Below are 24,536 nucleotides of genomic sequence, written 5' to 3'. Positions count from 1 at the left end.
TTAAGTTTGAAGTTTTTACATCTCCAGTGGTTCTTGAGATATCATGATAACAATCTCAATGTATGGAATTTCATAAGTTGACCTCTATGACCCTTGACCTTTGACCTACGTGCTCCAAAATGTAATCAGATTGTTTTCCTATAGTGATACACACTATCACTAAGTTTGAAGTTTAAATCTCCAGTGGTTCTTGAGATATCATGATAACAATCTCAATGTATGGAATTTCATAAGTTGACCTCTGTGACCCTTGACCTTTGACATACGTGCTCCAAAATCTAATCAGATCGTCTTCCTATGGTGATACATACTATCCTTAAGTTTGAAGTTTAAATCTCAAATGGTTCTTGAGATATCGCGCTAACAAACTCAATACAAGGAATTTCATAAGTTGACCTCTGTGACCTGTGACCTTTGACCTACGTACTCCAAAATCTAATCAGATCGTCTTCCTATGGTGATAAATACTATTCCCGAGTCTTAAGTTTAAATCTTAAATGGTTCTTGAGATATTGTGATAACGGTCAAACGGGACGGACGTACGGACGGACAACCCGAAAACATGATGCCTCCGGCACCACCTTCGGTGGCGGAGGCATAAAAATGTGCTGGTATTAGAAATCACGAAAATCTATTACAATGACAGTACATGTACATGATATGATGTATTGTCATTTTTTGTGATATTATCAGAATTGATCGATTCATTCATGGGTTGACAGAGCTGTGGGTTTTGGGGAGGGGGGGGGGGGCGGCGATTGCTAGAGGTAAAGTTATGTGTAAGTTCAGTGTTTGGGATGACCAACGAAATTACCTTTGACCCCCATCCCTGGACTCTTATAATATTGTCAACATCTCATCATTATTATAGTGTGTTCAAGTTGAAAACATAATACATGCATGATAATATTTCTTCATTGTCAGGAATACAAAAAAAAGGGAAGTCAAAACCAAACAAATGTTGCATCTGTCAACTCACAAATGTGTCACATTTAAAGTTGGCGGTGTTGCGCAATCATTTCTTTGTCCAACTCTCAATACGACTTTTGTCACTCCCAGGCTGAGCAGATAAAAATATGATTGTCGCTGTGGTGTAATTCTTCCCCTCCCCTTTCTTCTCATTGCAGGCTTAAGTTAGAGGTATAGACCAGTAGTGGCAAAATTCACAAAAAAGTAAAAATATTATCCCAAATGTTCAATGTTGAAGTGCATTCTCAAATATTTATCCAGGCCGGATCGATATATGATAATTTACCAAATATATCAATTGGACAACCGGTAGGCGGTTTTTAGGCAGTTTCCCGGCAAAATTTATATCATCACGCATTAGTCAAAACAGATTCTTTCACATGATTGGTAATAAGAGCTTCCATTTCATTTTTGAGAGGGGGGCATTTCCAAAACTGGTCTATACAGTTAAGGGAAAAATGCTCCTTTCCTAGGACAGAACGTTATTAACAGGAGGTCTTGTGTGTAGGAGACTCACACCCTATAAACATTAATTTCCAACACTTCTCGCAAACTCTGTGTTGAGTGCAACTGCATACACAACTGGTAATCTATATATACAAGTCTTTGGGATAGGCTCCAGAGCCATTTGAAGATAACAAGTAAAAGAAAAGAAGAAATATGTACACTCCTGTTTCTGTTTCTTCATCATTTTATTCAATATCATAAACAATTACATGTACATGTAGCTGCATGTATAAATACATTTAATAAATAGAAATATATATTGCTTTTTGATTGGCAAAATTGTTTTCTTCCTTCAAGGTGAGCAAAGACGGAAAGGGGGAGGGGGAGGGGGCTGTACTGGAAAGGAATATCACATGGATCCTTGGAGTATGCAAGACAAATGGGACTGCATCTCCAATACACCTCTGCTTATTAATTTCAATGAAGTTCATGGCTTTAATTATTCTTGAAATATCATAATGAGAAAAAAAAGTCTGTACAGTTTGTACTTGCATGTTGATTGATCTTTATGGCCTTTGACCAACTTATCCCACAATCTAACTAGATGGTCTTCCTACAGTGATACACACTATATCCATGTTTAAAGCTCATACAGTATGTCTAGTGGTTCTTGAGACATAACAATAACAAGGCTTACACCTGTAATTTTTTATAAATTGACCCATATGACCTCTATGACCTTTGACAAACTTACCCCAAATCTAATCAAATCGTCTTCCTATGGTGAGACATTTTATCAACAAATTTGATCCTCCTACCTCCATAGTTTCTTGAGATATCGTGATAACGAGGCTAATACCTGTAATTTCATCAGTTGACCTCTATGATCTTTGACCTACTTAATCCAAAATCTGACCTGGCCATCTTCCTATGGTGATACATACTATCCCGGTATCCCCAAGTTTGAAGTTCATACCTCAAGCGATTCCTGAGATATCGCGATAACAAGAAAGCAGAACAGAGGATGGACAACCCGAAAATTTAATGCATCTGGCATAACTTTCAGTGGGCGGAGGCATAAAAATGAATAACAGCTTCTGGTTCAGGATGATTCATCAATTTGATTGCATAGTCAGTCAGGCTGATTCTACATGACTGCTGGCACTCTGTAGGAATTGTTCAATGACTCCAGGAAAGATGTCTCTTCTTCTAGAAACTCTTTGTCCTGTAACACAAAAATGAGAAGGGGAAGAAGAAGAAAAACAATTTATCACAAATGTATATTTCAAAAGAAATTTTTCTCCATTTGTAATTCATAGAATATAAAATTGACTGCTTTATATTAAACTTCTGCAAAATATTATATTTATTCTTATTTCCTGCCCAACTTGCTAAAAATTTAAACATGCACAATGTGATTTCTCTCAAATGCATAATGCAGTTGGAATCTATATTCAAAGGTATATTAATCTAGACTATGATCCCTTGAACTTTTACCAACAATGTGCATTATATTTAATTGGTTATCCTGTTTTAAGTGGATGCTGAATATTTACCCTTTCGGCTGCCAGTTTCCAGACGTTGACAGTCCTGTCATGTTCAGCCTGGGTGAGGAGACTATCCACCATGTCTGAAGGCATCAGGTCACCCCCTGGCAAGTATGAAGAGGTCATGAACCCACCAGCAGGACCAGATGACATCGTCATGGGAAGAGGGTTGGTGGGAGGGGCTTGTGTATGCCTGGGTACTGTGTATGAAAGAGCATAAGATGATGGTGGTGGTGGTGACAATAATGGATTTAAAGGTGAAGCCTGGCGATAGATTCATACAAATTATTCCACTTGTATTCATATTTTCCAGTACCCCTCAAAATCCAAGAATCGCTATTTACCATTTTTGCAAGGTTGAAATGAATATGCAGTTTTACATTACCCCCCCCCCCTCGACATTTTCGGAGATCACGCTGCAACCGCTCGGAATTTTGAATTGTCGTTTCATGACTTTTTCCCCTCAAGTCTTGCGCACATTTTGATACCATTTTCGTCGAAATCGGATATACCCGTAAGGTGTTACATAACAATTAGTATGCGCATGTACAAGCAGAAATGTGAAGATATGAATTGATATCAAATTGCTTTTATATGTATATCAAAGTAACTTGATGTATTTCAGAACAAAAGAATACATTAGAAATAAAACAATAGATATAATAAGAAATAAAAAACAATAAAATACATAAGAAAATAAAAGTTGAAAATCGCAACAAATTTGTATAAATTATCATTATTAATTACATCAAATACCTATTTTATGTCAGAAAAGAAGTTTCATATGAATAATGAGTTTCAACAATCAAAAAGTGGAGTCTAATTTTTGTAATGATTCTAGTTCCCTATAGTATATTTTCAGATTTGATATTCATGAATGTGTATTCATAATTTATGCAAATTAACATATGCATTTGCAAATATCATAAAAATAATGAAACCTCATGAATTTGAGATTTATACATGTACATACAATGCAGGTACACACTATTCAGAATATTGTCCATTAAGTTGAACTTAAGAGATAAAGTGGCGGAGCCTATGGAAAAGCAGAGCTTGTTGTGGATAGGCTCCTTAACCTGAAAATGACATAATTAACTAAAGTAAAGTTTAAAAAATACAAATACACGCTAAAAGAGGGAAAGGGGGATTACAGGGATACATGAACCGATACTCACAATTAACTACAAAAGACAAGGAAAAGGGAAGGGAATATATCTGCAGCTTATTGAAACAATATTAAAATATAGTTTGTTCTCGATATGAGTATATAATAAACATAGTTGGTATGGTCATACCGTTAGTTACTCATTGTAATGAACAAAAGTATACAGTTTGGAGACAAGAATAGTCAGGAATCAGGAATGACAATATGTATTCAAATAATAACTTTTCAATTTTCTTCTGAATACATGTACACTTACAGACCTTTTAATCACAGAATCGAGAGAATTCCAGAACTTAGGACCTGTATATATTAAGGTGTTTTGAGCAAAGCTTGTTCTCGTTCTAGGAAGGTGATAGGAAAACGCCTGTCGGGTAAAATATTCGTGGACTTGATTTCTTTTCTTAAACAAATAAGATAGTGCCTGGGGCAGTTCGTTGTTATTCAGCTGAAACATGAGGCAGCCTAATTGTAAATTAAAAATATCCCGAACTCTCAGTACTTTTGTATTAAAGAAAAGAGGGCTCGAGTGAGTACGAATAGGTACATTGCAAATTGTTCTTATTGCTCTTTTTTGAACAACCAGGATTTTGTCCAGTTGAAGTTTCAATGAACTACCCCAGGCAAGAATACCATAGTTCAAGTAGGGCAACATTAAAGTGGAGTACAACATTTGCAATACATATGATGGGAACATAGGTTTCAGTTTGTATATCACACCTGCATTTCTTGATAGTAATGAACACAAATAATTTGTATGTATTTTCCAGGACATTTTATCATCGATAAACAGGCGAAGAAACTTGGTCGATTGTACTTAATTTTAACATTGTTGAAATAGATATCTCCAGGTAAATCGGAGATTGAATTGCTAAATAATATGAAATTAGTTTTGTCCAAGTTCAGCGACAGTCTATTCGCAAAAATCCATTGTGCAATATTCTCAAGTTCCGAATTTACAGTTTCAACAAGAATTTGAGGATTCTGATGAGAATAAAATATGCTTGAGTCATCTGCGTATAGTATAAATAACAATAGTTGGGATGAAAATTTGAAATCATTTATATATGTAATGAATGGTAGAGGCCCTAAAAGAGATCCCTGAGGAACACCGCACGTGACAGGCTTGACACTCGATGCAATCCCATTTAATGAAACAAACTGTGTACGACTACTGAGGTAACTTTTGTACCACTCCAACGCCTTACCCCTGACACCATAATGCTGAAGTTTTTTAAACAAAATGTTATGATCAATCGTGTCAAATGCCTTGGAAAAATCCAAAAATAATCCTACAGTATGACAGTGGTCGTCAAGAGCAGACGCAATTTTATTAATAAAAAGTAGTATAGCATGAGAAGTAGAATGTTTCTTTCGAAATCCAAACTGAGAGTCCGCCAAAATTCCACAACGTGTGAAAAAATTAAATGTTTGAGTGTAGATCAATGCATTTTCAAGATTCTTCACAAGTCTACGGACAAATATGTAGAGTTTTCTGTAAAATGCATAAAATTAGCATTTTGCATAATCAATTAGGCTATAACGACAAAAATTTGCATATTAGGAAAAAACTAATTATACCATCTTGTTCCTTACGTAAATATCTACAAACATGCAAATTTTCGCGTTCATCGGACATAGACGGCCGAGATCAGGCCCTCCCAGGCCCCCCCCCCCCCCCCCCCAGTCAGAGAGTGCTCGAAATAGCCCAGTACAGTAAGGGTTAAAGGCTGCAATAGAAATGGTAACTCCGCTTTAATAGCTTTATAGTTAATCAGTTAGAAAAGCCATTATGTATATGTAAAGTAACATTTCTTTAAGAAGTGTGGTACGGTATGTGCAAAGTCAGTTTTACAATATTTGCATTTATGAATCCATACACATGTGCATGTGTTCATATCTTTATAAAATAATAAATATAAAAAGTTATGTTACAAATTTAAAAAAACAACTTACAATGCATGTTTTGCAAAGATAAGGAGGAAGCACACTGTTTGCATAACAATGACCCAGCTGACCTCTCCAGTGACCTTTGGTTTTCAGCAATCTGCACTCTGTCCTCTGCAATCTTCCTTTCCGTTGCTCTCAGCTCTTCAAGTTGATGCTCAAGAGCCTAAAACAAAGAGACAGTAGGCGATTTCAGAAAGAGGCCAAGTATCTAGATTGTAGTTATCCAGAAAATTGGCTGTCTGTCATCAAGGATGGTCCTGCGAAAAAACCCTCAAATAATCCCGCGAAAAAAGAAAATTCTCTCTTGAAAGGATTTTTTACATGATTTTTCGCTGGATTTTTCTGTCTGTCACCAATGTTGACAGAAGGACAGTGTAAGGTCAACTTTTCACTTAATGATTGGCTGGCATATGGCCATATCATAAAGTGCGCACAATTATATTAGCGCGCATTTAATGAGACACGTTAATTGCACATTACTTTTGATTGAACGTGTGTCTGACACCGCCTAATGTAATACCAAACCTGCCGTATGTATTGTATCGTTGAAATGATATGCATGTACATGGACTGTACTTTTACATGTTTATTAGAATCATAACATCACACTGCACTACACTACACATACAGATACTCCCTGACCTGTATTTAAAAATATATGGAAATGTATCCCACACTTGGTATATCTTATTTAATAAGAATACATGCACAACTTCAAGTCATATGCACTAACACTAGAACCACAGCAAATTCTGTTTAACCTGTGGACTAATGAATTCTCTCATTCCCATAAGTGGAATTTAGGAACCACATTGTCTCTGCGGGCAATGGTTTAAAATGACTCTTAAAGTAACATTGCCTCACTTTCTGAAACAAAATCCTGGATTCAGCTCATGCTGCAATCATAATTATAAACCTTTAGGTCAGTCAGGTATCCCATGACTTTTACAAGCCGATCACCTGTCTGATTATCAAGATATTTATGATTGGAAATCTAAATTTCATTTTTTTTTCTAACAGGTTTTTATAACACTACAGTCTACTCAGTGGGGAAAATGAGTATGGTAAAACCGGTCACTCAAAGATTTTTACTTTTGTGAGACACATCATGATCATTTTGAAGCGCATTTTTATAGGACTTCAATATTACACCATATCACACACACACTGATAGCACGTAGGGCCATGCATCTCAGATTTAACATTGTTAAACGATGCCTTTAATAGAATATCTTACCTGTTTCCTAGCTGTTTGCTGTCCTTCTATCTTGCGTGCCTTGACCAGCGCAGCCTCCCCCTCCTCCCTCACTCTGACTGCATCAGCCACCATCCCCTGGAGCTCCCTGGAGCGTGCCTGCAGGGAGTCACCTAGCCGCTGGAGCCGCGCTTTCTCCTGCTGGAGCTCATCTTGCTCCTTCTCCAGCTCCAGCCTCCGTTGCTCCAGGCTACCCTGGTCCTTGCGCAGGGACTCTCTACCCATGGATAGCTGGATGCGCTCTGCTGATAGACTCTCTAGTGTCCCTTCCCTTGTAGCTTGCTCCTGCATAGCAGTGGTAAGAGAGACAAAGACATAAAGAAATAGGAGAGAGAGACAAAGAAAGAGAGAAAACAAAAACAAAGAGAGAGTGTGAGGGTGAAATCCATATGTGAATGGTGATGGCAATGTTTGTTTCAGTGCACGTGAAAAACAAGAGGACAATCACATCCAAGAGAGGAGATTTGCTATTCCAAAAGATAAGGAATCATCCTAGAAACTTCAAAGATTTTGGCATGTACCATTCAGAAGACAGTCCAACCACAGAAAGGTTAGAAAGAAATAATAATAAAGATTCTGATGAAATCAACAAGTGATCCTTCAGCTACGCAGCGGATCACCTGATGAATGCCACAGGAGCACTCTGAGGCAACCCAAGTGGGTCAGTAGTCATTACCCTACTTGTGGCTCTGGGTACTTTGATCATACTGACCCATTATTTTTCAAATTGAGAACTCTGAAAGTTACTGATATTCATCTTATGCAAATTGCAGTGTTCATGTACCGACTTAATAAAAAAGAACTGCCTTTATCATTTTGTAACGACTTTACTCTAAATAGAGACATTCACAACTACCCAACCAGAATTCCATTTGTTTACACCATGGAGCGCCTTAGCCCAAAGATCAATTAGATATGTTGGTCCTGACATTTGGAACGTTTTGCCACCTGAAATACGAGCTTGTAAAACCATTATGTTATTTAAAAAGAAAATGAAGGAATTATTTCTCTTAAAATATAATTGCTAACTTTTGAGGTACATTTTGTATAGTGCTAGTTATGTCAAGAAGAGGTATATTTCATTGTTTTTGCTTGGTTTTCAAATACAATAAGGGGCATGATTTTTGTATTTTGTTCTATTTTTACCCAATAATTATCAACTATGTTACTTAAGGACGTTGCGCTTCAAATAATTTTTGTTTATGCATTGTTCCTACTATGTATTATATATCAATGTAACCCACTGCATTCTATTATCTGTAAACAGTTATTTCACATGGTAAATGAATAAAACAAACAAACAAACAAACATCTATAGATCGGCCTCACCTAAGGATGATCCCTCCCCAGTTTGGTTAAAATCCTGCCTTTTGGGGTAGGGGGTGCTACTCCCAAGCCACCTCCCCCTAGAAGTAGCCCTTCAGAACAATTTAATATCCCCCTGCCTGAGGAATAATTCCTATCAAGTTAAGTCTCTATCTATACATCAATTTTAAAGAAACAGAAACAAATGTCTAATTATTGCCATATGAGCACTTTAGGAGATGCTGCACCCAAATCCCCTTGGGGGCATTTACCTAATTTGAACAACTTTAGATAGAATCTAGCCATGGGCTTGCAAGAAGAAGAAGAAAATGTGCAATTACCATACCTGCCATCATTTGAAAATATGAATTAGGAATTTTTAGCACGGTATGCATTTGAAAATAAGAAATCGCACTTGCAGCGGCAGTGTAACTGGCAATATAAAATATGCGATAAATCTGTACCAAAAATTCGCTGCTCAATCATACAGCCATATAACGCACGTAATACATAAGCTATCATTTTGTGGCACATGATGAATGAAGCTTAATTGGCTTTAGCAAACAAATTGCAAAAAAAAATATTTACAATTTTTTTGAAAAATCCAGAAAATCAGAATATTCTGGATTATTTGTAAGGGTTGGCAGGTATGAATTACTGCCACTGAGGAACTTGGGGGGCACTGGCCCCCACCCCCCCCCCCTTGTGAGTAGGTAAACCATTTAAACAACTTTAGATCTCCCTTGCCTAAGGATGATTCTTATCAAGTTTGATAAATACCCAGCCAGACATTAAACAAGGGAAACGCTCTCGGCGGTCTCGCCTGCATAACGCAGTTCAATATGATAAACCAGAACGTCAATGACGTAGCGCTCATCCGCATCTCACAACAACAAATATCGTAAATTTTATGTGGTACACTTTTGAACTGGTCAAAAAATAGAAATTTGATGCCCTGGAAGGGACATAATTTCATTTCATTTGCATAAAGTACCATAAATAATCAATGGAGCAAAATCTCACAATTCTGCGTAGAAGTTTATTGTTCCAAATTTATCTCTCTCAGATAAGGCAAAATCGGTCAAGAAATGAGGGAAAAGAAGCAATTTTTGTTATTTTTGGAATAAATTTGCATAAATTACCATAATTAATTAATGGAGAACAATTTCAAAATTCTGTGTACAAGTTTAGTGTACCAAAGTTAGCTCTACGATATAAAGCAAACCAAATCAAAATCGGTCGAGAAATGAAGGAGAAGAAGCCTTTTTTGTGATTTCGAATAAATTTGCATAAATTAGCATAGATAATGAATTTCACGATTCTGTGTAGAAATTTTAAATCCCCTCCTAGCCCTATCATATGAAACAATCAGAATCAAAATCGGTTGAAAAATAACGAAGAAGAAGCATTTTGAAAATCTTAATGTTGATGCCACAACAAAGTCTAAGTTTGTTGACCTTGAATGGCCTTTGGCCTTAACTTAGTGACCTGAAATTCTACTCACATGATTGGGGAGACTTGGATAACCCTATAGTCCAAGTTTCATTGACTAAGAACTTATACTTTCAAAATTATATCAAAAATTAAAAAACTTAACCTTAGGTTAAGTTTTCGATGATGATGCTACAACATAGTCCAAGTCTGTTGACCTGAAATGACCTTTGACCTTGACTTTGTGATCTGAAATTCTACTCACATGACTGGGGATACTTGATTACCCTATAGTCAAAGTTTCATTGACTAAGAACTTATACTTTAAAAATTATACCAAAAATTCAAAAACTTAACCTTAGGTTAAGTTTTTGATGTTGACGCCGTCGCCGTCGCCGTCGCCGTCGCCGTCGCCGCCGCCGTCACCGGCGCCTATGTCTCGCTTTTTGCTACGCAGGCGAGACAAAAACTAGAGGAAAAGCTCTGCTTCCACATAAATCTTAAAAATCTTGTTTTAAACTTTGATTACAAATTTTGAAGCATTTCAACAAAACTCAGTTTCAAAGTTGACCTGAAATAAAAGGTACAATAGTAGAGCTTTTTATTTTGAACATGTGAAAGGCATATCAAATTTATGAAAAGAACGTGTGAAAAGAGCATGGGATATGGAAGTGGATGGCAGAGGGAACGGAAGACAGAAGAACTCATGGAAAGATATGTTGAAGAAAGAAAGCAGTAAGATTTATAGTCTAAATGAGGAAGATGCTTGAGAAAAAAAGAAGTGGAGGGAGTGTCATCGTAAGAGGAAAATACTGACTTTAATAAATGATGATGATTATAATCTTAAAAGAATGTTTATGTAAATGTAATGTAATTATATTATGTTTGTTAATTTATAAAGCTCTATATAAATATGAATTATTATTATCAAATAATTGTTATTATGTAATCGTTATTAATCGTTACTCTGTTTTTTTGTTAAGTGCTTTTAATCATTGTATAAAACGCTTAATATAAATGTAATATATTATTATTATTATAATACCTGAGATGTTTTGGTCATTTCTTCTTTCATCTTAGCTTCCCATTCTCTCCTTGACGAAGCAAATTGAGCGCGCTCAGTTGCAAGAGCTTTCCTCTCCTCCATGCACTGCCCCATGATACTTTGCTGTTCAGTCAAAACAGCATTCTAAAAAGATTGTTTAAACAAAAAAATAGATTGGAACATAATTTATGCTGTTACTGTTACTTCATTGCTGAATCCTGAGGGCTTCAAGCCTCTGCCAGGGTACAGGGAAAAATCATCGTGAGAATTCCTAGCCTTTGGCTCAGTTGAGCTAGAAAGGATACAAAACTCAATTGGCTCTGGATGTACTTGCATCACTGATAGTGATTGGTATGGGTTCAATCTAGTCTTTCAATTGAATTATGTGCACAGAATTGATGGGCCAACCAAAATAACTTTTATTTACAACAAAATATATGATAGTATAACACAAAACTGTGCAAATATAGGGAGAAAAAAGCAATAAGATATAACCCTTGCCCCCTCCCCCAAAAGAATTCTTTGGCACACGTCTATAAAAGTGAATTGAGTCACTGATTTTTAAAAGAAATGGGGGTGATAAAAATCACAGTTTTTATCACGCAAACCCTTCATCTTCCACTTCTATACCTTGGCTTGTTGCAGAGATGTTTGTTCTGCAGCTAGCTGATCTGATATTACTTTTTTTTCCTCCTCCACCATCTTCTGAAGGTTGGTCAGTTTATTCTGCTCCTGACGTAATCGCCATCTATCCTGCATGAACAACAGTACATTACAAACTGTTTAGTAAATTGTGTATATGTTTAATCATAAAGGGATCCAGTGACTTTGTCTTAGATCCTATACAAAAATCCTTGATTTAGCTCATGCTGCAATGATAATTATAAACCTTTAGGTCAGGCAGGAACCCCATGACTTTAATAAGCCTATTGCCTGTCTGATTATCAAAATATTTATGATTGAAAATCGAAACTAAATTTTGCGTTTGTCAAACGGTTTTCATAACACTACAGTCTATTGGGGTAAACGAGTATGCTAAAACCGGTTACTCAAAGGTTTTTACTTTTTGGGGGCACTTCTTGATCATTTTGAAGCGCAATTTTTTTAGGGCTTCAATATCACACCATATCACAGACACTGATAACACGTAGGGCCGTGCACCTCAGATTTAACATTATTACACTATGCCTTTAATACCTTCACAGAACAAAATCCATGACTGGTGCGTGACTCTCCTGTTTTATACAGGTATTTGCGCGTTTAAGAGCTTAAATCACAAGTTGTAGCATATAATCGTCTTCCCCTGTTTTCGTCAACATGGGTGGGGGCACGAGCCCGCCGCCATGCCCCCATATCAATGCTACTGGAAATGAGATACATGTAATAACTTTTAAAAAGTGGGGGAAATGTGCATAATACAACGTAATCCATTTCTAATCTTATAAAGATCAGGTTATACATGGAAGACTAATTCAACAACAGTCATGGGCTCATAATAAAAATGGAACAATAGTTTTCTAAGTTGTTAGATAAAAATGTTCTATGCAAGTCTACATTTGTCCCTTCAATGGCTCGACCCACAGACCTCATGTACCATGCATAAGCTTGCACAAGATGTTTCCTGCATATCATAGATTTTTAAATTTTGTTCATAAAACAAAAGGTAACCTGTGAGTGTATAAGAAACAAAGAAATGAAAGCATGGTCATTTGCTCACGACTTGAACATTCAAATAGGCCTATACAACAGCAAATATCATATATTTCATATTTGATCATAGTTATTGACGTGACTAATTGAAAAATTTTACAAAACCAAAATAAAGAATGATTTTTAGAAATGAAAAACATTAAACTTGTACCTTGTTTTTGCAATAATTTTTGTGACTCCAATCTTAGCTTTAAAATGAATTATATTACAACATTCTCATCATCAAATACGACATTACCCCCACACTATATACATCCTTTTAGCAAATACTGTGTATGGATTTAACAGATTTGTTTAACTTGTTGTCTAGCATGTTGTGCTGTTGTGTCGTTTAACAAGTTTGGTATGCAGATCGAGCCCTTAAATGCGACATGATAATAGACTGGTGTATTACCTCATCTTGCTGTATGTTCTGTTCCTTAATGTGGGCTTCCAGTCTGGATACTGTGGCTTGTAACCGCTCTCGTTCCAAGCTCATGGTTGTCTCCTGCTCCTCCAGTCTTTTCTTGACCCTCTTTGTTTCCTCCTCTCTCTCCTTCACCTCCTGGAGACGGTTGTCAAGCTGGAACTGATGCTGATCAGAAACCCGCCCCTGCATGAAGGATGAGTAGGATTCAGTTAAATATACTCATCAAAGATCAAATAAATATTTCACATGTACGAAGCATGGTATAAAAGAAAGTTCACAATTTTTTCCCATTTTGAATTATCTACCATCTGCAAACTAACATTACTTGTAGGTGATTGATTTTCTCTCTGAATAACACAGAGTCAAACCTGCTGACCACCTCAATAGAAAGATCACCTGCTATAAAAGGAGTTTTTGATTCCTTTGAACATTGATCTCATTGAAACCTTTTCTGATAGACACTATACAAAAAGCCCAACTCTCTATGAAGACCACCGCTTTTTCTCCATCGAGCAGTCTTTATATTCAGGGTCTACTGTATGAACTATGAAACGTTATATATATCATGTGTATAATTACAGAGGGTGACTAAATGTTTAGCTTTAAAAAAAGCTTCTAGAACAGACACCTTTTGGAGAATGATAACAATGCATGTCTACTTGGCAATCAATGTAAAGGCAAGTTAGAGATTGGCAAAGACCTGGGAATCTCCTTATCAGAATCATATGATTTAAAGCCCCTCTGCACTAGTTTGGCATGGAGGGATTAGACCTCCCAGCAAGGTCACTGGCAGGTGGTTATCTCATCAAATCAGCTCACAATTATCATAAGAACTAGATGGAATTCGACTGCGCGCAGTCGAAAATGATGCCTCTGTCATAGAGCAATTTTACAAACCAAAACAGAAGAAATTTTTCGGATTCAAGTTCAATTGTAATCCATTGACAGGTTCTCAGAATATCGTGATTACAAGCAATTTCTCATATACATATATGACCCTTTGATCTTTGACCTCATGACCCTAAAATCTACTCAGTTCATTGGCTCTGCAAGATGTCCTGAGTTAAATAGTAATCCATCTGTCAGTTCTAATGAGAATGCGTTCACAAGCTATTTTTGCATACATAATGAGCCCATGATCTTTGACCTTTGACCTTATGAACCAAGAATCTACTCAGTTCATTGGCTCTGCAAGTAACATACATGACCTAATTTTGGCAGGAATCCATCAATCGGTTCTTGAGATAACGCGATCACAAGCTGTTATTGCATACATAATGTGTGCTGTGGCCTTTGACCTTTGACCTCATGACCACTAAATCTAATCAGTTCATCGGCTCTGCAAGTAACATACATGACCTACGTTTGGCAGCAATCCATCAATCGGTTCTTGAGATAACGCGATCACAAGCTGTTTATGCATACATAATGAGCCCTGTGACCTTTGACCTTTAACCTCATGACCCAAAATCTAATCAGTTCATTGGCTCTGCAAGATACATACATGACCAAAGTTTGGCAGGAATCCATCAATCGGTTCTTCAGATAACGCGATCACGAGCTGTTTTTGCATACCTAATGAGCCCTGTGACCTTTGACCTTTGACCTCGTGACCCCAAAATCTAATCAGTTCATCGGCTCTGCAAGATACATACATGACCAAAGTTTGGCAGGAATCCATCGATCGGTTCTTCAGATAACGCGATCACAAGAACGGGACGTACGTACGTACAGACATACGTACAGACGTACGTACAGACGTACGTACGTACGTACGTACGGACGGACAACCCGAAAACATAATGCCACCAGCTACATCGTAACGGAGGCATAAAAAGGGCATCATGGGGGATCAACAGGTACCGCTTACCCATTGTTGACTGTATAGAGGGCGCAAGTAGCTATAAGTAGTGCAGTGGGGCTTTAATGAAGTGAAATAAAGATACAGTCACACCGGATTGATAGGTCTTTTCCAGGTACATACACAAGGTATATTTAATGTTTTAAGTGAAAAATTATCAACGATTACGAAAGACATTAAAGACGCATTCTTACCTGTAATGAATTGATTTGATTGCCTACCAGTCCTACCCTTTCCACCACATCCTTGAGTGACTGTGTATGACTAGTACTATCCTTCAGGGAGTCAACGTGATGCTGCATTGCTTTCCTAGCCTCTTCCAGCTCGCGTCTGCTCTGCAGTCGAAGGTCTTCCACCTCTTGCTTGTGTATCTAGGGGACCACAATGCACTTGTTATAAAGTATGTCTATAAATGGATCATATTCTGGACCTTTGAAATATTTGTTTTACCTTTGAGTGTGTGTTGTCACTCACCCCTTGAATTCACCATTCCCCACAAATTCACCTACCCGAGGCAAAAAAAGAAAAACCATCAAAATTCGGAAGGAAATCCATAAATCTGCCAAAGTTTACTGGACTGTTCTCAGGTTCTGTATTCATGCATAATTTTGTTGTACATATAGCTAGTGTGCGAACAGGCCTCGTACATTGCTAAAACGTATGGATTTAAATATATTCTGGGATTGAGAAATTTTAATATTTTCTGGTAAATTATTCTAGAATACAGGCCATTGTGAGATAGTGATTTTCTACATTCAATACCATAATCAGATTTCCCCCTGGTATTAAATATGATTGTAAATGTCAGAATTTCTACTAAACAAAGAGTAAAAGTTAAATGGTAATAATTGTTTAAAGATATTACATAAAAATACCAAGATTGTAATTATATAGTTCATATATTGGCAATCTAGAAATCTAGATTAATTTAGAAATATAGATTAAATTAAAAATCACATTAAAATCCTGGAATCAGGTTTAAAAAACTAAGTCCCACAAAATCACTCTTTATAACTTCAGAGATAATAACCTTCAAATCTGATTAAAATCTAGAAAATACATGTACATTTCAATCTGATTCCTACAAGTAAAACACAGAGATTAATAATACAAAGGACAGTGACCCCACCTGTTTGAGTTTCTCTATTTCCTTTCCGCGCTCCATGTACACCTGCTCCATCCTCTCTTGGTGCTCACTCACGACCTTTGGCCTCTCTGCGATGACCGACTGCAGCCTCTCCTCATAGCGCTTGGCAGACTCCTGGGCATCCTGGTGTATCCTGGTCTCTCTCTTCCTGGCTCCCTCCTCCAGGAGACTGATGAAGCTCTGGTGGTTAGCCTCCACTGTCTCCAGCTCTTGTTTGTGATGCTTCTCCATGTACTGGATGGAGGATCCAAGCTGGGATTTCTCTGCCTCCAGCTGCTGAACCTGGTAGAGGAGAATAATTGTTTGGACACAAATTAGCAAGAACCACTCAAGAAAGAGAGATTACTGAGAGTCGTTTTCAGGACTCCTTAATCCTCCCCCTCTCTCACATGGTGCAAACGCAAGCCTTCTGTATAAGAACCATTTATGTTAACAATTTCTAAAAACCATGATAAATGTCAAGATCCATTTGTACAAATACCTTTTTATGGCTGTGTTTAAAAATATTTTCAACAACTTCAGCCACTGAAAATAAAATAAAGAGGAACAACCCAACACTCTTGGAAAAGTCTGGCTAATGTGCGCACTGAATATAATTCTACATATACATGTATATGTCATGAGATGGAGTATGACCCTCGTTGTGCTTTCCTAGGGGTATAAGGACAAATCTTGGAAATATTTGAAAAACCCTACTTTTTGGACAAAATGGTAAGGTCCGGAGTGGTTAAGCATTTTTTGAGATAAAAAGTGAAAATAACTCAATAGCATAGTTTCCTCACAATTAATGTCCCTATATGTCATGAGATGGAGTATGACGCTCGTTGTGTTTTCGTAGGGGTATAAGGACAAATCTTGGAAATATTTGAAAAATCCGACTTTTTGGACAAAATGGTAAGGTCCGGTGTGGTTAAGCATTTTTTGAGATAAAAAGTGAAAATAATTCAATATCATAGTTTCCTCACAATTAAGTTTCCTCACAATTAATGTTCCTATATGTCATGAGATGGAGTATGACCCCCGTTGTGCTTTTTTAGGGGCATAGGGACAAATCATGTAAATATTTGAAAAAATCCACTTTTTGGACAAAAAAGTAAGGTCCGAAGTGGCTATGCATTTTTTGAGATAAAAAGTGAAAATAATTCAATAGCATAGTATCCTCACAATTAATGTTCCTATATGTCATGAGATGGAGTATGACCCTCGTTGTGCTTTTGTAGGGGCATAGGGACAAATCTTGTAAATATTTGAAAAACCCGACTTTTTGGACAAAATGGTAAGGTCCGGAGTGGTTAAGCATTTTTTGAGATAAAAAGTGAAAATAATTCAATAGCATAATTTCCTCACAATTAATGTCCCTATACATGTTGTACTTCACTATCATGCATTATTTGGTAAAGAAATTCAGTTTGCACTCAGTAAATAAAGATTGCGTGCTCGATCTTGTAATTAAAATAATAAGGTGCAAGCCAAAACTTCTTTACAAATTAAAATTACTCCATTCAAAGCTAGCCTATTTTCCTAATAGTGGACTGAAAGATATAAAAATGTCAGAATTAGGAAAGCTGAGGTATTTGTTTCCAGTTCATCGTGACTGTGCCATGGACCAGTGATAGCCTGGTGGTAGAGTTGCTGCCCAGCAAGCAGTAGATGGCAGGTTCAAAACTTGTTGGTTACAAGACTTTTTCTGACTTGTTTTTAATTACAAGATCGAGCACGCGATCTATATCTACTGGGTGCAAGTCACTATTTCTTTACAAATTGAAATTACTCCTAGGAAGCCTAACATTAAAATATCAGTCATTATGTTGTGTTTGCTTTGTGTTGACTAAATAAATGAGGACACACAAAGTTGCCTTAATTTGAGCCCCATGCCACTGTACATACTAAATACATGTACATGTATCACTACAACTTGAAACTGTTACTGTGTTTTGCATAATAAACCATGATAAACACAATTTCCAATTATTGGCTTTGTAAAGGTAAATCTCACAAATACCACTGTTCCTATCACAGCAGGAAAGGTGCAATATTCAAAGTATAAATAGGCTTTAGTTTAACCTTGTTCTCCAGCCATAGACTGCCTGAAGACATTCCTCCAAGGTTAGCACCACCAAAACCAGTACTGTTACCGGGCGTGGCACCAAGACCATAGCCCAGGCCCAGCCCGGGAATGGATGTAGGCGTTGACTGTAGTATCTGTTGTTGCATCATGGCCTGTTGCTGCTTCATTGCTTCTTGTTGCTGTTGCAGGGCTTGTTGCTGCTGTTGTAGCATTGCTTCCTGTTGTTGCTCTTGTATCAGCCGCATCTGCTTTTCACGCTCAGCTGCCATTTGGAGCTGAAAGGAAGCAATTCAGTAGAGGTGATAAAAGCTAAAAGGTACTGCTGAGAGATCTCTGTAAGAATCTCTTGGGCTATTCCACAAGTACTTTCCATTCAATGTACTGATGTCACCTTTTATTTTAACCAAACCGTGATCAAAATCATATGATATGACCAGTGCCTGTTGCTTCTTTCTGGTATCATTACATATATAATCACGAGGCAACACTTTTTCATCAATCTTGTGTATAGTCAGTAGGATTAGGCTTTACTTCATCGAAGATAGCCGGTTAGGGTTAGAGTTATGATTGGATCGTATTTAGGTTTGTGGTTAGGCGCTACAGATTTAATCAATGAGCGTTCGGAATGCAGCCAGAATGCCAATTGCAAGCATTCAAAAATGAGTAGGGGTTTCACCCATTCTCGTAGCATTCTGAAAACAGTGCATGATCAGCACTTTTTTTTCAGTCTAGCAAATTCCAGAATGCAACAATGAAATGGACTCGGCATGGGGTCATTCCAAAATGGTCTTAGAATGCAGGGGTTAACAAAAATGCACGGACGGACAGCCCAAAAACATAATCATAAGCATAATCATGAAAAGTAGTGGTCACCAGATAACTTTTTCATCGCCAAGCATAAAAAGTCACACGACTATAAACAGTGGTACATATAAGTCATCTTTTCCTTTTCTTTTTTGCATGTCGTTTACGATTTAAAAGATTTCTTTTTGGAGACAGCTTTATCAGAAAAATATTCATCAATGTTGAGTTTTTTTTGCAATGGCTTTGAATGCTTCACCTTCTGACCAGTGCGCATAGATATTCATGTATATGTGATTGCTTTGAGTTTGATATTGTGACGAGACTGGACCAGCTCTTGGCTGCAATGCAGTGCATTCTCTAAGCAGTCAGGGAAGTGGTGAGCATTCCGGCAGCATTCTGAACGCACACTGAATAAATCTGTTGCGCCTTAGGTTTACAGTGTACAATGTAGGTCAAATGTTAAATATGATTGGGATAAGAAACTGACTATAGATCAATTGTCCATACAGCATGAGTTGTATGATCACAATAATGATTATAGCTATTCACTGTACCTGTTGCTGTTTTAGAGTTGCCTCATATTCCAGCATACTCTCCCTCTGTCTTTCCATTTGACTCTGATTTTCATTCAACAGTGCCATCGCATCAAAACCACCCACGCCACCACTCCTTGATGGTGTGCTGGCAGAAACAGGTGTTGCAGGCACAACTGGCGGTGTTGAGATGGTGGAGGGACGTTGTGCAGACGGTGAGTGCTGTGTGGTGGGTGTTGAAATGATGTTGCTGGAAGTATCAAGACCTTGTTGCTGCTGTTGTTGCCTCATCTCTTGCCGCCATCTTGGCTCTCGTCTCCCTAATTGACACGACATCCATGTTTACCAGAATATAAAAATAATCCTAAAAGATTAGCATAAATCAAGTCTTCAATATAAATCAAGTCTTCAATGGATATGAGCATGATATATACATGAAGCTATTATTATTACTATATCTTTTCACAACCTTTAGATACAAAACTGCACTTTAGTATTTCAAATTTGATCAACTTGACAACTAGGGGTACTTCGATTTCATTTTATCAAAATACATCTACCGGTAGTGTGATTTTAGAAAAGATATGAACAACGCTATTGACCAATTTTAGCCTAACCCTTTTCTCAATGGTTCATGTCAGTGTGTGCGTGACTGTAGGAGATTGCAACTATTATATGCAACAGCATAAAACATTCATTGAAACACAACCACACAATCAAGTTTTAGAGGCATTCAAAAAAGGAAAGAGTGTTAACCTGAAGTTGCAGGTGCTTGGTCCCCAGAGAGAGAGGTAACAGAAGACTGGCGCTGCATAGGGGTAGGGAGGGACTTTCCACTACTCAGCTCAACCTGAAATAAGAGAAAACAGGTTTCAATCATAAACAATTCATTTATATAAATGCAACGGAAAACAATATAGTGGAAGTTGAGTGGATGTATTCTTTAACATATTTCTTCTACACAGCATACTTTCTATTTTACAGATGTAATCTGACGTCAAATTGCCCCAGAAAATGTGCAATATTTCCAGTTTACATAGAGAAATTCTGAATCACACAGAATTGAGCACTATTAAACTACTGTTGCTGTAATAAATTGAAATTGTATTTCATATTAAACAGGTTTATGGTGACCATGTTGCTAATGTTATACACATGAGCACGTCTGGTAATCCTTTCCATAATTGTAATAATGATCGCTTATATACCGATAGTGGTCATATATGTCACGCAGTGATGCTCATGGTGCATTTTCAAGTAATAAATACATTTTATTTAAAAAAATATAAGTACATGAAAAGCAATATTACAGGTATATTCAATGCAGACCCATATTAGTCATCTAAATAGAACATCTATTCTAACCAACATGTACATATTTAATCATTTAAAGATTGATAATAAGTCACTTATTAGGAAACTATCCCTGAAAAGGGGAAGCCCAAGCCAAGAGTTAATCACCCTAAAATTCCAAATTATTTTAAGTAAAGTATACACGATAGGAAAGCTAATTTTCTTGTTTTTTACATGACATCAAAGGCTTCAATAATAAGTCACACATGATCAATCTCAGACAGCCTGAATTGTCTAAAATAAGTGAATGGCTATTACATTTGATTTTGATAAGATATGAAATAATTTCAAATTAATAATTGTTAAAATTACACATCATTTAATACCTCATATTTTCTTTTGAGACCATAGGCACGTAGCATAATTTACAACTGATTAGGCACATTAAGATTTCGTTGCGGAAAGTGGATGAGGCAGCTGAATATATGTCAATATGTTTTTAAATACCAATTTGTGCCTGCTTAGTCATGCACAATCCCTTTGTCATGATTATGGTATCCTAACCAAGATTAGAATATGAGCTTTTAAATGATGTGTATTTCCGCAAATTAATCATCCCAAACCTTATCCGTTTCTTTACAAACCACAATGAACTAAATGAAACGGCCATTCCCTTATTTTAGACAATTTGATATCTGATACGGCCACTTCAGATGGTCTGAAATCAGTCCTGCAGGATTGATGAGTTGAATTATTTTGGGTGTCATATGAAAGTAGAGAAATTAGGCTTTTCAATGAAGTATACATCAACAGAAACTTAATTTGGGATAATTGAGTAATTTATCATTGAACTTTGATTTCCTGTTTTAAAGCCTGCTGTACTACTTGTAGCTACTTGATCCCTCTATATAGAAAACAATGCCTAAGAGGTGCCCATGATCCTCTTTTTCTTATGTTAATTGAGAGCTGAGTTGATGAGATAGTTAATTGAGAGCTGAGTTGATGAGATAGCCACCTGTCAGTGACCATGCTGGGTGGTCTAATCCCTCCTGGCCAAACTAGTACAGATGGGCTTTAAGGGCCACTTTGTATAACTAGCATACCTGGTTTGCTTGTGGAGTTGGAGTATGTGAGCTAGGGGGCTTGGAGGTGGTATTAGGGCGTGCTAGAGGGGGCCCCCGCTCTGCAGGCTTTGGAGCTGATTCATCTTTCTCCATGGCAGCAAGCTGTTTAATTTGCTGAGCAATCAGACTGGCTCGAAGAGGATCGCTTTCACCAAGTGGGTCGTTATCATCATCGCCATCACCTGTAACATCACACATGACATATATAATCACTTGCATTCACATCAAGTTTAAATTTAGGTACTATGCCCCATTTGCAGGCCAAAAAAATTGAAAGGTGAAATTCCAACGGCATTTGAAAGACAATACTAATTTAGAACTTCCCTCCAAATGACAGGGCTTGAAGATAGTTTTTAGTGAGAAAATAATGACCGTTAGATGTCGAATCGACTTAAGTAATTGCGATCACCTAAGTAATAGTCTGATTTTTAGACCCTTTTACGAATGGTCGTACAATTTGTGCTGCACAAAGATCAAATCAGTTTAATTTTGGCTATTACAAGTAGTGGGTTATTGATGTAGACAAATGCTCATGCACCTGTTACAGCTCAAGATGTCAGTCAGTCACTCAATATTGCATGACACTCTGTGAACAAATAGTAGCAATTATTTTATTCTATGGCTCATAAGCTTCAGTTTGATATATGATTTATCCATTTCATTTTTCAGTTTGGAGTTGCAAAACGTATATAATAAAAGCAATGTATTATAATCTTATATGTCAGACTTAAAACTAAATTGATTAAAGAAATTCTATGCATTTTGATAATCACAATAACCTTACACAAAATGCTACTTACTGTAGTTCATAGAATCAAAGGTGCTGCCAAGATCACCAGTGGAACTCATATCTGTGTGTCTCCTTCGTGATCTTCTTGGGCTTTCATTGTCCCATGGAAAAGGTGACCTTAACAAAACAAAAAACAGATATAAGTATGGTGTTAATGAACACAAAGAGAAAATCTATGCAGTTCGATTGCTCAGTTGTTCATCTTCTATTTCAACCTGCGCTATTTATACCACTCACTGCAGGGTTCTGAAGCCTAACAATTTTCATCCAACTAAAATGGATACTCATGGTCTGTCACATGAAAATGCAAGTTCAAACACAACTTGGGATAGTCTTTGTAAATGAATCACATGCCTATGTAAGACCAATCAATTGATTGGGTTTCAGGAGTGATTTGGATAAGAACTTTTATCATGCACATATTTATGACTTTCAACTGTTAGATAGGGCCCAAAATCCTGAAAATTTCACTTAATTTTTTTTTTACTAAAACTCAAGTTTAAAAAACATAGTAGACTAACACAAACTAATTAGTGAAAATGACAAACTTTAAATATAATTAGGATGTAGCTAGAAAATTATGACACACTATGAATGAAAGAAACCAATATGACTCACGTTTCATCCCTCTTGACTGGTTTGGTGAACAGATCGTCTCTGGAGTCACGTTTAGTAAGTCTCTCCACTCTTGGAGTTATCTCTTTGGGCCTGATTGATAAACAACATGAATATTGGTACAATCTCTTTTCCTTTTTATTATGAAAAACAAAATCTCAAAATGACACAAGGATATATCATATTGCTATCACTGATTTCTGCAATGACAAAATATTGTAGTAAAGAAAAAAAGAAACACCCTTGTTAAAGCATTCAAATTCAACCACAAAGCTTTTTCCAAAATCCCCAACCAACTCTCATAATCATACCCACTAACCTTCTAAAACACAAAAAAGTAAGGTTTGAGAAAACAAATTGAGAATAAAACCCATTTCATATACTTTTACAAAGAAGTATTGATTTAAAGGGAGAAAGCTATACTTCATAGCTTTAAGCCGAAGCCCGAAGGCCACAGTTAGGAACCAAATAAAGGAAGGAAGCCCAGTTATGCATAAAGCATCTTCCATGGATTTTCATTAAAAATGGGATGGTATTAGTAAGCTGCCTCACAAATCCTCCTCTATAACATAGATGGACTACACTGTATGTGTAATCAACAAACATATTTCGACTCTTATGCTTTTGAAAAATATGATTTATAAACAGATCTGAAGAGTGATATCCATTTTACTTGGGCATATGAAAATAAGCTGTAAGATGGCAACTCTAGCAGACTTACTGTGCAATGGAGTCAACGTCTATATCATCTCCTCCTAAGCCTAGATAATCCGCAGCTGCTGCTGGTCTCTTCATATCATCCTTAACAGCCCCTCCTCCTTCTCCTACACCAGTCTTCTTAACATCACTCCTGTCATCTTTCCTATGACTCCCTGATGATGTGGTGTCCTTGTCTGGTTGGAGGGTGGGTCTTCTAATCTCTGCACTCTACAAAAACAAAACAAAACAGTCATAACAGACCTGCCAACCTCTGGAATTCAAAAACTGTATTCTTTAATCCCAAAAGTTGTATTTTACTAACAAAATTTGCATTCTTAAAAATAAACATGGACTGTTACGCGGATCAAT

At 36.9% G+C, this 24,536-nt stretch overlaps 1 protein-coding gene across 1 annotated transcript in view; it reads right to left on the bottom strand.

The window, feature by feature from the left end:
* Positions 1 to 1,828: 1,828 nt before the first annotated feature.
* Positions 1,829 to 24,536, bottom strand: part of LOC576451 (fas-binding factor 1 homolog) — a 35,211-nt gene continuing 12,503 nt past the window's right edge. Inside the window, exons 13-28 of the mRNA XM_030984490.1 lie at positions 24,190 to 24,395; positions 23,472 to 23,561; positions 22,864 to 22,970; positions 22,043 to 22,245; positions 20,403 to 20,496; positions 19,668 to 19,966; positions 18,306 to 18,584; positions 16,224 to 16,523; positions 15,289 to 15,465; positions 13,219 to 13,416; positions 11,745 to 11,867; positions 11,115 to 11,258; positions 7,316 to 7,618; positions 6,085 to 6,241; positions 2,973 to 3,163; positions 1,829 to 2,641 (exon numbers count right to left, since the gene is read on the bottom strand). Of these exons, the coding sequence (XP_030840350.1) occupies positions 2,564 to 2,641; positions 2,973 to 3,163; positions 6,085 to 6,241; positions 7,316 to 7,618; positions 11,115 to 11,258; positions 11,745 to 11,867; positions 13,219 to 13,416; positions 15,289 to 15,465; positions 16,224 to 16,523; positions 18,306 to 18,584; positions 19,668 to 19,966; positions 20,403 to 20,496; positions 22,043 to 22,245; positions 22,864 to 22,970; positions 23,472 to 23,561; positions 24,190 to 24,395 (2,949 nt within the window). The 3' untranslated portion in view covers positions 1,829 to 2,563. The remainder of the gene's footprint in view (positions 2,642 to 2,972; positions 3,164 to 6,084; positions 6,242 to 7,315; positions 7,619 to 11,114; positions 11,259 to 11,744; positions 11,868 to 13,218; positions 13,417 to 15,288; positions 15,466 to 16,223; positions 16,524 to 18,305; positions 18,585 to 19,667; positions 19,967 to 20,402; positions 20,497 to 22,042; positions 22,246 to 22,863; positions 22,971 to 23,471; positions 23,562 to 24,189; positions 24,396 to 24,536) is intronic.

The sequence above is a fragment of the Strongylocentrotus purpuratus genome, unplaced genomic scaffold, assembly GCF_000002235.5.
Source record: "Strongylocentrotus purpuratus isolate Spur 01 unplaced genomic scaffold, Spur_5.0 spur5_scaffold_14, whole genome shotgun sequence".
Taxonomy (NCBI): domain Eukaryota; kingdom Metazoa; phylum Echinodermata; class Echinoidea; order Camarodonta; family Strongylocentrotidae; genus Strongylocentrotus; species Strongylocentrotus purpuratus.
Note: the sequence above shows the minus strand (reverse complement) of the source record. Positions and strands in the feature narration are given on the sequence as shown.